Here is a 15,101-nt window from a genome sequence, read left to right as displayed (position 1 = left end):
AATGTTTGACTTCTACAGATGAATAATTTAAATATCTGGCACTTTTCCAGTGGAAATCTCTTTACTATTGCTGAAAAAATACTTGCATTTTTGGGGTGATAGTTATTTCTGCTGCCAGAAATACATTAGTGAATTGGTGCCGTATCAGAGCAATAGCATCCCACTGATGTCAGATGCCACTTGCAGACTTTCTGGGATTGCTGTGAGACACTTTCTGAGAAGTTGCTCTTGAACCTACTTTCCTGTCTAAGGTTCTGAGGAGATAAATGGTGGGTCAGTGAACAGAAATGTGTGGTCATTTTAAAGTAGATGATCTGAATATCCTTTACAACCAGAGTCTCTTTGGGATGGAGGGAATAGAGTGCTTCTATCAACAATGGCTCATTGCTATTTCTTCCTTCCTCTCAGGAAGAGAGAAAACCAGCAATTCTGGCTTCCCTTTCCCTGGATACATAATAAACATGTAATGGCTCTCTCCTACCCTCTTTCCTTGAGGCAAGGTTGTATTCCTGCATTTTGTTTCTTGGTGCCTGTGTAGACTTGCCTGAGTAGAATTACGGAGTTTAAAATCGTGCTTGCTTACTTTTTTTCTTCTGTTACTGAATTCTGTTAGTGTGTTCTGAGTCGTACAGGGGAAAAGCAGTCCCAGAGTGACACCTTTGCACTAAGCAATGCATCATCTGTTTAGCAGACAAATAAGCAAACAAACAAAAGAATAAGAAAGAGAAGCATTGCCAAAGTAAAACTTACATACTAAAAAAATTAAACCATTCATAATCCAAATAACTTTTACAGAAGCAGGAGAAACTTGCCTTAAATGACTGAGTTTTAGATAAACCTGTGTGCTGTTTTCATTCTGACCAGTTAGAGAACCATTGGTTATATAAGGGAGTGTGCTCAGTGTCTCTCTGTTATTGTTGATGGGGTCCTACCAGTTTTTCCAGAAGCCGATTGTGTCTATAGGCTCCATTCCCTCAGGAGTAGCTGCTCTGTTTTATATACACATTGGGTGCCAGTCTTGTACTCTGAATAAATTATCCAAGTTATTTTGTAAAAGTAATTGTTATTAAATTTGGATCTCTTGGCTTGAAATAGTCTCTAGTTGCCCCATGAAAATGGTAGAGTGTAGGAACTTCATAGTGAGGTTGACTTTGATTTCAGCTGCTGCAGAGGAAAACCCTACACTCCAGAAGAGAGGGGATGCTTGAATACTTTGTCCTGTGATGCTACATAGGATTTTCAGAGTAACTGACCCTGTTAAGATAAAACTGTGCCAAATAGTTTACTATGGCAGTAAGAACACCTGGGTTGTAGTGCTGTGGTGATAGAAAGTAAGTGTGACATTATCTGCTTGTCTGAGAGCAGCTGTAGGGATGGTGTTGGGGAATATAATAGAAAGAAAGGCTCCAGGAGACAAGTTCATGGAGAAGGTCTTTCTGATCGTTTGCTGATTGGCTGGGACACAGCCGTGATTTTATTTTTTTTTTAAATGTGAATAAAAGCATTTATTAAATCAAATTATTTAACTGTGGCTGCCAAGGGGGGAACTTGTTTTGCTCCATCCCTGGCCCAAAATTTAGTGGGTTTTCACCTCTGAGGAATTATTCAGGTTCATGAATAATTCTGAAACTGTACTCTCTCTTTTTGGCCATTTAACCATCTGAGTCAGCTTGTCAGACGATCATATGAATACAAAATTAGGAGGAGGATGTAAGATGGACAGCAAGTAAGGATTGTCTGTCCTTGAGCCTTTCCATAGAAGAGGCATGTGGTTTTGTGAGTGGATTAGCAGTTAACCTTGAAATGTGTTATATGTTCATTTGCATTATGTATGGCCATTTTATGTTTTATCATCACATTTGCTCATAAGGTAATTAGGAAATCAAACTATATGAACACCAAAAAAAATCAATATATTCATAAGATGTTACATTGATGTAATGTTGAACTAGTAGAAATAAAACTAATAGAATGAGGTATGTCAAGCTTGTTATGGCATACAGTACCAAATATACACAATGAGTGTGTAAAAATTGATAAAAGGATGTTTGAGCTTTTGCTCTTACTTACTTGGAGGTAAAAAAATCAGCAAGGAATGGGCATTTTTGCAGGTGTTTTCTTTGTCAACTCTTTTAATTTAGTACTGATGTCAGAAGATCATTAATCTCTGACATGATCTCTAATTATTCTGGCTGGGGTTTCACCAGCAGGAACTTGCCTAAGTGTTATTCCACTGAATTCAAGTCGCCAAAGTTATTCATATCACTGGACGTTTTTATATATGCAAATGAATAATCATTTCACATTTCATAAAGAACATGAAGACGTTTCTCCATAAAGGGAGGGAGAAAGCAGGGAGAGAAAGTAGATCCTGGTTCTTTTTGAAAAACTGTTGGTGCTTTGGATCTCTCTCTGTAGTTCTACAGCTTCACGAGGGAGAACAGAAAGTTTAATGAGGCTGAGAGCTGAGCTGGTGCATAAATCTGGGAGGGGGGATAGCGGGTGGTTTGTTACTTGTTCCACATATTTGGTGGTGTCAGAGGTGGAGGTGTTGCTGATTTTCTATTTTTGAGAGATTGGGGGAGGTGTTGCTGATTGGCATGTTGGGTTTTTGTCCCCTGTAGCAACTGCATTATGAAAAGGATTCTGCCTTTCTGATAATCTTTGTATCATTTTATGGGTTGTTCAGAGCATTTTCTCACTCCAGTTTTGATGGCAGTGTTCTTCAGGGTACCAACAAAGTGATGAGTAACTGTGACAAAATAACAGCGTAGCTAATTAAGCCTACTTTCCATGGATTTGTGTCCTCTGACCTATCCGTATTTTCACTGCAGTATCCTTGTCCCTTACAACCCCCAGTTTTTCACAAAATCCATAGGAATGTAATTGTCTTGCACATCTTCCAATCTGTCAAATTTGGCTTAGTTCAGTCAGTGAGGTAACAGTGCTCTTTCCCTAGGAAACAAGTTAAAATACTAGCTAAAAAATAGGAAGCTTTTCCAAACGTATGTATATTTGACATAGTTTCTTGAAAGGAATTCCTATTTCTTATCAGCGAATTCTAGGGAAAAAAAAGTATTAAATATTTTTAGAAACAGGACGGGGATGGAAAGGGTGCAGGTCCATACTAGTTTTAAATGCATGATTGAATTTTGTCTTTAAATATACATGTACAGTGTGAATTACGTCGCTATGAGCAAAGGGGAATCCCAAACCTGTAAGAATGTTAATGTGTTGAAATAGCATTGTTTGAATTTCTAATATAAAAAAAATTAGAAAGTTCAGTCATTCCACCTTCTTTTGTCATCCTTCTGCATCTATGACTTGTAACTTCTTTAATCACATGTGTAAACACAAGAAAACTGTGATTTCTAAAGTCTAGGAGTGTTATTGTAGTAGCATAATTAGCTTATCAACCTATTGTTCATGATTAAGTTGGCTTGCAAAGTGGTAATATTAAATAATTGCTGATTTCTTTTTAATTACTGTTTAGTGTACCAGGACTGTTGTAGTTCATTTTTAGGCATAGAAATTGAGATAATTTCCTCCAGATTGATCTTGCTGTCTTTATTTCTTGTGTAACGAGTGTGCGTGCCATCACTGAATGGGGAACAATAACAAAATTCTTCTGATTTTTCCTTCTTAACCCCTCTCTCCCTTTAACTTAAAGGGTTAAATTAGAAAAAAAAAAAAAAAAAGTTGTTTGTCCTAAATGTTCTTACTGAAATCCATTATGCATGAAAAGAGTCAGAGTCCATTTGCAAGACCTCTAAATGAACTCCATTCATTCTGTGCTTAGAAATGTCCATTCAGCCAGAAACAGACACAATAGTTACAACCTCATTTATTTTGCACCAGTACCAGCATATTAAAAGTGAAGGGTTTGTTATGAAGAAGTATAGTAATGTTTCTATGCTAGTTATATAATTCCGTATTGAAATTCCTTTTGGACTTGAATAATGTAAAATTGCATATATATTCTTAGCCCATAATTGTAATGTAGTAGCATTGCAGTCATCTAAAATTCTTAAACATTCATGAGGATTTTGAAATAGCTATTTTGAAAACCAAGTTGACTTAGCTTAAGTTATTTTGATGTAAAACAAGTTGTAGAGACATTTATTTTTAGTTGGCTCAGAAATTAAGCCAGTTAGTAATCATATTTAGTTGCTATAAAAAAAAGATTTAAAGTTTTGTCTTTTAGAACATTAAAAACTTTATTTATGTATTTTTTAATTTATGAAAGTAAATTACTTATGATATGCATGTCAAAATTATAGGAATATAGTATTATAATTTCATCACTTTAAAGTCTATGAAGGTAAGTCAAGAATTCACTACTCCACATTTTGTTGGTCTCAAATATAAAGTGGAAATTGTCCTACTGTGATCAGCAGGATGTCATGATCCTGATCTCTATGGATGTGACATCAACCATATTATATCTTAGTGTAAATGACTTTGAGTGTTGGGCAAGACTTATTGGCTTTCCTTCTAAGACCAGGAATGAGCAATAAAGATAAGCATTTAGGAAAACCTGGCTTGCCTTACGTAAGTTCTCTGCCTTGTCGCGTGCTGTTAAAATGAGTGAGAAAGTCCTGCAGCCTCCCCTGGGCATTGTTGCCCCATTGGGGTTAGGAAGCTCTGAGGAGGAGCACCTGTGCTTTCATTTGTGCCCTTTTCCTGGCAGCCTGGGTGGCCATTTGCAGGGGTAATTTCATAATGTGCAGGTAGTCCTTGAGGTACAAATAAATACCATGTTTGGAGGGAAAGAGAAGGGTAAGAACAGACACAAATTTCACTTTAAATAATTCTTTGACCTGGAGTCCTTTATTCATTTATTTAGATTTAGCAGTGGCTGAAGCCCGGTTGCTGTGGCCTGTTGAGGACTGTGCAGGGCCATTTCTGAAGTCAGCGACAGAACCACTTTGTGCTGCCTGTTGTTTATGGCATGAGGGCCTTTAAGTACTGTTATCAGCTTGGAAGGAGGTGACTTGGGAGCTGACTGGAACTAACTGAGCATTTCCTCCAACAAACTAGAAAATACTGTTTGTGGGAAGTGTGTGGAGTGAGGGTGAATGGGTGAGGGGCTCATGGCAGGAAAAACAACTAACAGGAAAGGGTAAGTAGAAACATCATCCTCCTTGCTCTCAACCAGTTCTTTATCTGAAGTCCTCCTGCTGGTTGCTTTTCCTGCTGAGTCTCCTCCTCCTTCCGTCCCCTTGACATGCAAAATACACGTCCAGTGAATCCCCACACAATGACAGTAACAGGATTTTGTTACTGAAACTCCTTGCATATGCCCATTCTGTAACTCCTGTGTAGGATTCCATTGTTTTGGTTACTGCTGAGTTTTACATTATGTAAATGGCACCTGCACTATGGCGCAGCCTGGGATTGTACAATGCAATAATAACTTCAAGCTACCAAGAGTCCAACAGAATAAAGGTTTCAGGATACGCTTTTTGCAAAGTAAATGGTTTTAGAAGTTGTTTGGTGTTGCTGCCTGTTTTAGAGCTACTAAAGTGCTAGATCGCCCATGCTACCTCTCTAGGCTGCTCGAGGCTTTCTAAGGCATTAAAGTACTAGCCTAGCCGGTATAAAGCTGAAAAGATACCTTCCACAGTTTGGGGTTTTGGTTTCTTTAAAATATTTTCATCTGCTTATGCTTCTATATGAAAATTAAGAGACATATATTAATTTTCCATAAAGTATGTGTTTTATCTTTGATGATTTTCAGCCTAACTCCTTAAATCACTTCTTTATTGCTAAATGCTGTTGATATTTGATTTTGATGGAGTTACTTCTGATCAGCACCAACTTCTCCCTTTTCATGTATTTTACAAGCCTAAAGATCAGTCAGTTCCCATTCCTTTACTATTAGGAAATGAAAATTAATTAAGAAGGTTTTGTGTCAATATATCAAAAAAAAAGAAGGAAAAATTGAAAACAATGATAAAATATGCCCCTCATAATTCACTGCTGACAATTCACTTCTGCTTTCGTTGTTTAGGTACTTCCCACCAGGGTGGCTATTCCCACACTGCAGTGGTCCATGCCCTACAGAAATGCGGCATTCGTCACATTGACACAGCAAAAAGATACGGCTGTGAATCCCTCCTCCAAAGGGCCATCAGAGAGAGTGCTGTGAAGCGAGAGGACCTCTGGATAACTACCAAACTTTGGCACAGTGATTGTGGCTATGAAAGCACAAAAAAGGCCTGCCTGGAGTCATGTGAAAGGCTTGGTGTTGAGTATCTTGGTATGAATCTTTCCATATAGCTCATTTATTGTGCCTTCCATGGGAGTACTTGCAAAGATGAATGAGTTCTGAAAACAATTACGTAGTACAGATGGGTCGAAGAAACCAAATTCTGCCTTTATTTACACATTTGCAGGTTTCTTGTTCTCTTTGTTCTCTAGGAAGTTCACATGTGTACAGTTGAGAGCACAGAGTTTTTTCTTGTTGCAAATGTTTTGTAAAGGTATTTTTTATTGTAAAATTATTTGAGGAACAACTATGTGAGTTTTATATATTTTGCTAAAAAACCCCCAAAACCTATGAAATAAGGATTTATAAACTTTACAATAATATATTGGCAACAGGGTGACAAAGATGCCTGGTTTCTTCAGTGGTCTATTTTCTTTTTATCAAGGAATGGGAGTCCTTTCTAAAACTTACTTTGTAGGTCTTTTAACTTTTTAAAATTCTGTATACTGCCTTTGGTTTGGTCTGTCTGATGGAATATGCTTTGGGGAAAATTTTAGAAGTATCTACAAGACTTTAGAAAACTAAAAGCTTAACTAACACTGCATTTGTAAATTTACCCTGATCATAAACTCCTTGTAGTCAAAGATGTAATATTGCTACTACCTTATTACACAGGCAGAGTTGCAGTAATGATGCCAATTAATTCCTGCAACAAGTCATAGGAGAGGAGGTACCTGAAAATAAACATATTTGCTTATTTTAGCAATAAACAAACTTCAATGAGGAAGTGAATTTTGCTGAATTAATAATGTATAATATTAATGGCAGCTGTGTGCTGTATTCACTGGCTTTTTTTTTGGCTGACTACTTTACAAGGTGAACAAGGAAAAACTTGTATTTGTTAGACAGAGATTCTTGTATGCACACCTTTGGCTCCATTCTTTTTGGAAATGTATCCCTTAACTTCTTCCACAGGTACAGAATAATGCAAAATGAATTAAAATTCCTTTCTGTTTGTCCCGTGCAAATGCAGGTCTCAAAATTTCAAGCCCTGACTTTCTCCTTTAAACTGAGAAATAACATTATTCCTCCTCTCTGTTTTCTGCTTGTTATATTTTGTGTTTGCTTTCTTTTTTCTTCTGCTTGCTCTGGCACTGGTGCTGAATGTTGATGAGAGGAAAACTTGATTCACTTCCAAGAAGTCATTTGCACTGATTCCTTCTAGTACTGTAAGTTGTTCTTATTTTCTCAGGTAGTAGATTGGAGTAGATGCTCACAAAAATACTGAGTTTGTGTATTGTTGCTAAGCAGAAATGCCTGAAAGAAGAAGAAGAATATCTGAGAGCAAGAAATGTACTAATGCTGTCACCATATGAGTGAATCCTTGGAATGGCATAAACAGAACTTGTTTGTCAGATGTGTTTAGAGCTGAGACTTCTTGTGCACATACTATTAAGACCAATTAAGGAATGTTACAGCTCCCTGCACAATTTGTCTCCATACTACATTTTTCCTTTTTTAAAAAATATTTTTGTTTTGGTTTTTTTTAATACACTCACTCATATTCCCTTCTTCTTCACCTTTCTTCCACTGATGTGGAGATGTCTGAAAAATTTATATCGCTGTTCCTGGACAACTTAGTCAGCCATAGTGACCTAAATCAATGCTGATCCAGATAAATCAGAATTTCCTGATTTCATTCTATGGTATTAACCAAGTATGTGGGGGTTCACATCTTTTGTAAAGATACATAGTTCATAAAGAAAACTGAAAGATCCTAAATAATACATCTGTGATGTTAGATCTTTCTGTTGGAGGGAAAGTTAGTAATTTAGAAGAGTACAAAAAGAAAAAGCTGCAGGAGCCCTGGCAGCTAAATGTGCAGCTAGGCTTTTTGTTCATGTTCATTTTCTTGAGGGTCTTTATGGGTTACTGAGTCCATCCATAAAGACTGAATTAGAAACCTGGGAAATAATCTAACAGGAATTAATAAATCTGTGCATTATCAATATATAGAATGCCAGCTGTTGAAACAGATGAGCTGTTGAAAGCAGTCACAGCTTTTTAAGAGAAGAATGCTCCATGTAAAATACTTATTATGAAGCCTTTTCAATAAACACTTCTCAAACAAATGGTACTAGGAGAGCAGTGTTGCAGGATTTTTATTTGAGCTGGTAGATTATATATCCATGACATGATGGAAATTTATTGTGGGCAGTGGTTGTAACAGATACTGTGCTCCTTCCATTTTCTAAATGTGATCCTCAACTAGCAGTCACAGTAAACCAATATGAAATGGCAGCAGATATTACAGGTTTGGCAGTAGCAGAATACATTCCTTGGGATTTAGATCCAGCCTCTAAAGTAACTTCTTGAATGCTGATGTGGGTTACCGAATTCATAAACAATTTTATTTTCCTTTCGACTGTTCCGAGTTTGTCCCATTCAGGCAAATCTGGCCTATGACAAATCCCCAACTGGAGCTGGAGAAATGCGCTATCAGCATCTTCACTGTAATAGATGAGCCACATGAAATGAGTGTGTTATCGTAATCCAGATTCTGTATTGCTTCAAAACACTTTGGAGGTTGTTTCACATTGATCCTTGTTCAATGGAAGGAAACACAAAACAAAAAGGATTGAGCGAGAAAGAAAAATACATCATATCAATATTAAGTGCAGTGGCTACTGAGAAAAGCAAGGAAATATGATCACTGCATTAAGACAGCTGGGAAACATTACAAAATATACTTTTGCTTTTAGGCTTGCTATAAGGCAGGGCTTGTTTTTCATACAACTAGGTTTGTTTTAGTCAATTTTGACTTTTTAAAAAATATTGTATTAGGGATTTGAATAGAATTGCAAACTTTTATTTCCACAACATCATGTTGGCTTTTAAATGTGTAAAATGGCCCTGTACTTTCCAGTTAAGAGGAAGTGTGTTCATTGTAGGTGCTGCAACCACTAAGAAGCAATAAGCCATTCTATTTTAAATGTCTGTGTGAAAGCAACTCAAGTGTTAGTTTTAGCTTTCCTGCACCACTGTGCATTGATACTTAATGACCTTTAGGCCTTCGCTTATTGCTGCACCGTTACAGCCTGACTGTCTGCAGAGGATGTTTTAAAGAGCTGGTAAATACAAAACCAGATTGTGAATGTTTGGAGGCTTTTTCTTCTTTCTAAAGTGCATCCTGATACTGTGATTCAAGGTGGATTTTTTGATTCAAGTTTATTTTTAAAAAGTACGTGGTTGGAAGGCATCTCAAGATACTGATTAATCTTTCCCATGGTACAAGGCACAACCTTGTTCTCAACAAAAATGTAGTCTGTTCTTAAAAAACCCCAGTGATAAAGTTATATATTTCTTGATTACTAGAGCTTTAAGCTATTTCAATCAATGATTTAAAGCTAATTTCTTGCCTCCAAATGGAATTTAAGAGTGTTTGTGTTCTCACAAACACAGTACCCCAGGAGGGAAAATAGTTTAAGCAAAAGAAAATGTGTGTGGGTGTAGGGTGTGAATGTGTGTACAAATAAAAATGAAATCATAGACCTTGTTTTGTGAGGTGCTTGTTTTTACTGGCCTGCAGGTATGAGGGAAAGTTTTCTATGCAGTAGAAGTAAGATCCTAGCTGTGCTGAGGTGCTTTACACGTGACTGGCAGGAGGACTATTCTACTCTTTATGAGATAAGGCACCTTTGCTCCACATCTTTCATGAATACTTCTTGCAGTCAGGAAGACTGTACTTGCTGATTTAGTAGATTGCTTTCTAGCCCTATATGCCAATATTTCTAAAAGTGAAATAATTTTTATTTAAATGAGAAAGCCTAAATTGAAATAAACATAATAGGATGATATGGACATGGTGTACCTAGTAACAAAACCTTCCTAAATTAAAGGACCAGCAGCTAGTCTTGTTTGCATCAGAGGCCTCAGACACTAATACAGAGACGGGAGATGTGTTGCATTTTTTTAGATGTCCAAAGCCAGAGATCATTCAGTTATCGAATCTCTTAAAAGTCTTTCTTTGGAGAATGTTTAAGTTTCCTGAGCAGAGTACAATGCATCTGTGTCTGTGGAAATCCATGATGTAACTATTTCTGTGAGCATTTGCAAACTGTGGTGTCTCACTGAATAGTCAGGCTTTTGGAGAAGTAACTGGTGGTGAAATTCTGCTGAAGTTTGATTATTTTTGCTAAATGACATTTTTCTGCATAGTTAAGCAGTTCTTATTAGTCTGGTTTGGAGAACACAGCAAGCAGCAACTAAAAAAATAAAATTCTTCCATTTTTCTGTGAGGTAGATACTTTCACTTACTTCTATACGACACTTGCTTTATACAAGCAAAAAAGTTTAAATACAAACATGGCAGTCTCCATGCAGTAAGTAGGTCCAGTAGCATATGTAATTTTGGATCAAAATGAACACTTGATGTTAGCAATTCCTAATGCTAATCCTTAGGTTGATGTCTAATATAAATTAGTGGAAATTTTATTTGCAACAGTATTTCAGTAGTCCTGAGTTTTGAACATAACCTCACCGAACGTTTTAATCAATATCCCAATACTAGTTTTCAGTTAAATATCACAGAATTGGTATTTATTCCAATGCCATACATTGGTATATATTTTTAATAAATACAACTTCGTTTCTCAGAGAAATTAGTGAAGAAGTAATTATTCATAGATTGGTGATGAATAAGAATGCATGTGGAATTGGATGTGGACTTTATGGATAAAAGGCCAAAGAGCGAGCAACATTCTCCTTATATGTGATACAAAACCAGATGCTGCAGATGATTATATATAAGTGATTATTTGCTTGTCAGAGCTATTGTATTTAAAAGCCTAAAAGTTTAAAGTTGTATTTAAATGGTTATTGATATCAGAAAGTGCAAATGTAGCTTGTGATTTTTGTGACACATACAAAATGTTTGCCTTGCTATCTCTCTAGTGTATTTTACTATACAGAATTCTGTACTGTTCTAATTAGATTCTTAAGGTAAGTAAAGCACTTTTAATGTGCTGCATTGATGTACCAAAATTGGAGCTGGTGTATTATAGTGAATTTCATGTTAAATTTTCATCGTAAATCAAGGTTGAATTTGTATTTTTAGAGGGAGAAAGCTAATATACCAACCCCCTGATACAATAATCATTAGTGCAGTCATTAAATTGTGAATAAAAGGAATTTTTTTCCTTTTTTTTCTCCATTTTTTCATTATTCGCAATGCAGAGGATCTGTATTTCACAAAGAAGTGCTGTAAATGAATGGTGTGGTGTAGTCAAAGAGCAAAAACCTCTTCTTGCAAACAAGTTGGGTTTTTTTCTTAACTCTATCTGAACTGCCAGAAAAGGAATATTATAAAGCACAAAGAAAATGGCACACATCTCAGTCATCTATTTACTTTCTTTTCCTGTTTTTCATCAGACTAATATATGCAGCAAAGGCCAAAACCTGTTTGACTGGGATACCTGCAGTTACCTGTTTAATCTGCAGTTAGAATTTGAATAGAAATGTAATTGTCTTCCAAGTATCTCTAAATTTCTCCTTCAGAATGTCTAGCAGTGTCTACAAACTTACAAAGGAGTTAGAGATCCTGTCATTTTTAAAATTTAAATCTGATTTGGAACTCTTGAGTCCAGTACATGTACATTTCTCAGTTTATGTTGGAAGTGCTTCCTTTTTCAATTGATGGAAGTCTTTTCTTGCAGGAAGACAGCACACAAAGAGCCTCCTCACGAGGGGCAGTGGAGGGGCAGCACTGGTACCTTCTCTCTGGTGACCAGTGACCTGAGCAATGGCATGGAGTTGTGTTAGGGAAGGTTTAGGTTGGATATTAGGAAATGGTTCTATGATTCTATGGGAATTTCACCAGTGGTAAATCTTAATTGTGTTTGAAATCATGCTAATTGTGCCAAAAAATGTAATAAAGCATAATTTTCTCACCTTAAAATATTGCTTTAAAAATTTCTTTAAAAAAATCACAAAGGCTGCCACAAAACTTAAGACAAAAAATCTGCATATAGACTGTGCTGTGGTTTCCTACAGAAATTCATAAGTGGAAGTATTCTTTAGAAAGGAAAAAGACAGACCCACTGCTGAGGTTGTATAAAATATCTGCAGAACTGTCAAATGTATTTATCTTCCGTGAAGTGGAAGACTTGCAGCACTTAGTAAGTAGTAGTCCACTCATAATTCCAGTGACCAAAATCCTTTTGATTTAAATGGGGCTTGTTATGAGTGGAAAGTTTATTAAGTACATATGTAACCATGAAATTCTGATTACAGTGACCTAAACATGTGGAACATGTGCATGTTCTGCTACCCTCAGTTGTTAATGTGATGTTATAGAGTTCATTTATTACAGCTGGATATATACAGTAATGATCACTGAATAGTAATTGGAACTATTATGATGATAATGTGTTAGGGGCCATTGTGGAGGTCAAATGCTGTCTCATGTGCTTTGATATATTTATTTTTTGGACACTTTAATAAGCAGTCTGGTTCTGTTTCTGTTTTAGATCTTTATTTGATACACTGGCCTGATGCACAAGTTCCAGGTAAAAGCAATCGAGAGGTCCGAGCTGAAACCTGGAGAGCGATGGAAGAGCTCTATGACAAAGGTGATAAATAACAAAACCTACCTTAGAAGAAGGAATTATAGTGTGCTTTGGGATTGGGAAACTCATAGTGAGAGATGTTTAAAAAACTCTAATTTGAACTGGATGCTCATATTTCAGTGGAATTTGGGTGTGTAAGTTATGAAAATCTCTTTGAAAATTGCAGCATTAGCAATTTGGTGCTGCTTGTAAATAATACATTGTCAAATTCTGTCCATGAGATTAATAATGGTGTGCATGCTTCTTGAAGAAATCTACTGATTTCTTGAAATCTCTATGCCACTATAGAACACCACTGAACACTATAGAACATCTTTGTAGTAACCTCCTCTTTTTTAAGTATAAATCATGCCAAATTTTATCTCCTTTAGATATTTTTTAATAATTGTATGATGCCATTTTCCAATTTATCATACATTGTGGTGTTTTATAACTGCATTTGTGTTTTAAAAGTTAACAAAATAAAATGGCTAAATGAGGAACGAATACTCAACTGCAGATTCTTTGGTGCTAACTTTTGGGAAGAATTGTCAAAGAACAGAGCTACTCTCTCAAGTTTGGATAACTCACTTTGATTTTCAGTGCACAGCAAACTTCAGTTTATGCTCATAGCAATAGGAGGAGTAGACTGTAGATTGAGTAGGATGATTTTGCTCCTGAAGTATGCAGAATTATTAGAAACGGTGTGAGAGAAGATCCTGTCATGCCATTCTTGGGCCATGTGGGCCACCCTGTTCATAGCTTCAGAGAAGTTCCACAAGTGAGGAGAAGACTTCTTGGATAAAATAGCCTATCCACTAACCCAGAGTTACTGAAATAGTGATTGTAGCAGGAGAGTTGTACAAAGGCAATTACAGGCTGTGTTTCACTACCAGCTTTATCAGAGCCATGCACCTCTTACACTTCAATCCTTCATTTATTTTTGCTCTGGCTCTGCAAAAACAGAAGTAAATTATCTTTGTTACATCTTTTGTTCTTTCTTTTTATACTGAGCATAAGAGAAGTTGCTAAAAGTGTTTTCTGCCATGTAAGACATTACAACATTCAGTTTTTAAAGAAATGCTTCACTGACCTAGTATTTCAAAGTAGGAATGACTCTTGCATCCAAAGATGGGTTATTCCACAAGGTATTTCATCTTTCCACTGTGAAGTTTTTTTTCTGATGTGTATTTAAGTTACTGCATGCCCTTTGTGCCTAGATATGCCATCCTAATTTGCTGCAAACAGGTTGTATTTTTCACATTCTATTATTATTCCTATCCTATCCTATTTATTCTGCTTCTGCATGCATCTTTGTGATCTTTCCTATCTTATGCAACTTCTTCTTTCTCTACATCTTCCTAATGGAAAAAACTATGAGCTATTGAGTGGTCTTTTAATAAGTCACTGGAAATACTACTGCTGTTCTCACAAACAGAGAAAAGTTGCCTTTGATTTTTGTCCCTATGTATGATACCTCTTTACAGACATCCCATGCTGTATTTATGTTTCCTGTGGTTGCATTTCTTCAACATTTTTGTTCAATTTGCGTGTTGCTACTGTCAGTCATTTTCTGAATTTAAGCATTCTGTAGACTCATGATTCATTTAGCTGAGGGTAAGTTTTCCAACTCTGGTTGTCAAAATTACCTCAGATCAGTTACAGGGGAAGGAAAATTTAATAGTCTGGTTGAGTCAAGTGCCTTAGAGCCTTAACTTCCACACTTTTGCTTTAGTGGATACAGACTCTGGATGTCCTGACCATAACTATGTGTTCCTGAAATGACACGCAGATGTTAACCACTCTGGAGTTGGAAATGCAATGATTCCTGAGCAAAATCTTAAATAATTTGTTTGCATGGTTAACCACTAGATTTTCCACTGAAGATTAAACACTTGCTGCATATCTTTGTGACTTACTATGTGTTATGTGAGCAACATGTTTGCCTTGGTTTGAATTGAACATAGGATTTGGTCAAAATCCTTACTTGAGGAAAAAAATAAAATCTTCATTTATTAGAGGAAGAAATTTTAAGTCCTATGAACAAGTGAATTCTTTGTCTACTCTGAACTTGACATTAGTTCAGGTAGTCATTGGTTCCTGTTTGGAATTCTGTTAACTTTTTTTTTTTTGAAATGTTTATTCTGTAAAAAAAAGTTAGAAACTAAATGCTTCACATTCAAAGATTGACGTTTTAAACAAGTAATTTGCTTCTGCAGTCAATTCACAAAGGTAATACTGAAATTATTCACCTTGGTAGTGTGTCTAGTAGCTAGCTGTGTCCA

The 15,101-nt window shown here is 36.2% G+C and overlaps 1 protein-coding gene across 2 annotated transcripts in view; it reads left to right on the top strand.

Moving 5' to 3' along the window:
• LOC125329942 (uncharacterized oxidoreductase ZK1290.5-like) overlaps positions 1 to 15,101 on the top strand; it is a 46,333-nt gene that overhangs the window by 7,419 nt on the left and 23,813 nt on the right. For both annotated transcript variants that reach the window (XR_007205324.1, XM_048312501.1), the window contains exons 2-3: positions 6,014 to 6,262; positions 12,739 to 12,840. Coding sequence is in view for 1 of the 2 variants with exons in the window: in XM_048312501.1 (XP_048168458.1) it covers positions 6,014 to 6,262; positions 12,739 to 12,840 (351 nt within the window). In the remaining variant the exon portion in view is untranslated. The remainder of the gene's footprint in view (positions 1 to 6,013; positions 6,263 to 12,738; positions 12,841 to 15,101) is intronic.

Source organism: Corvus hawaiiensis, chromosome 9, assembly GCF_020740725.1.
Source record: "Corvus hawaiiensis isolate bCorHaw1 chromosome 9, bCorHaw1.pri.cur, whole genome shotgun sequence".
Lineage (NCBI taxonomy): Eukaryota > Metazoa > Chordata > Aves > Passeriformes > Corvidae > Corvus > Corvus hawaiiensis.
The sequence above is the reverse complement of the archived record's forward strand: the minus strand, read 5'-3'. Positions and strand labels throughout refer to the sequence as shown.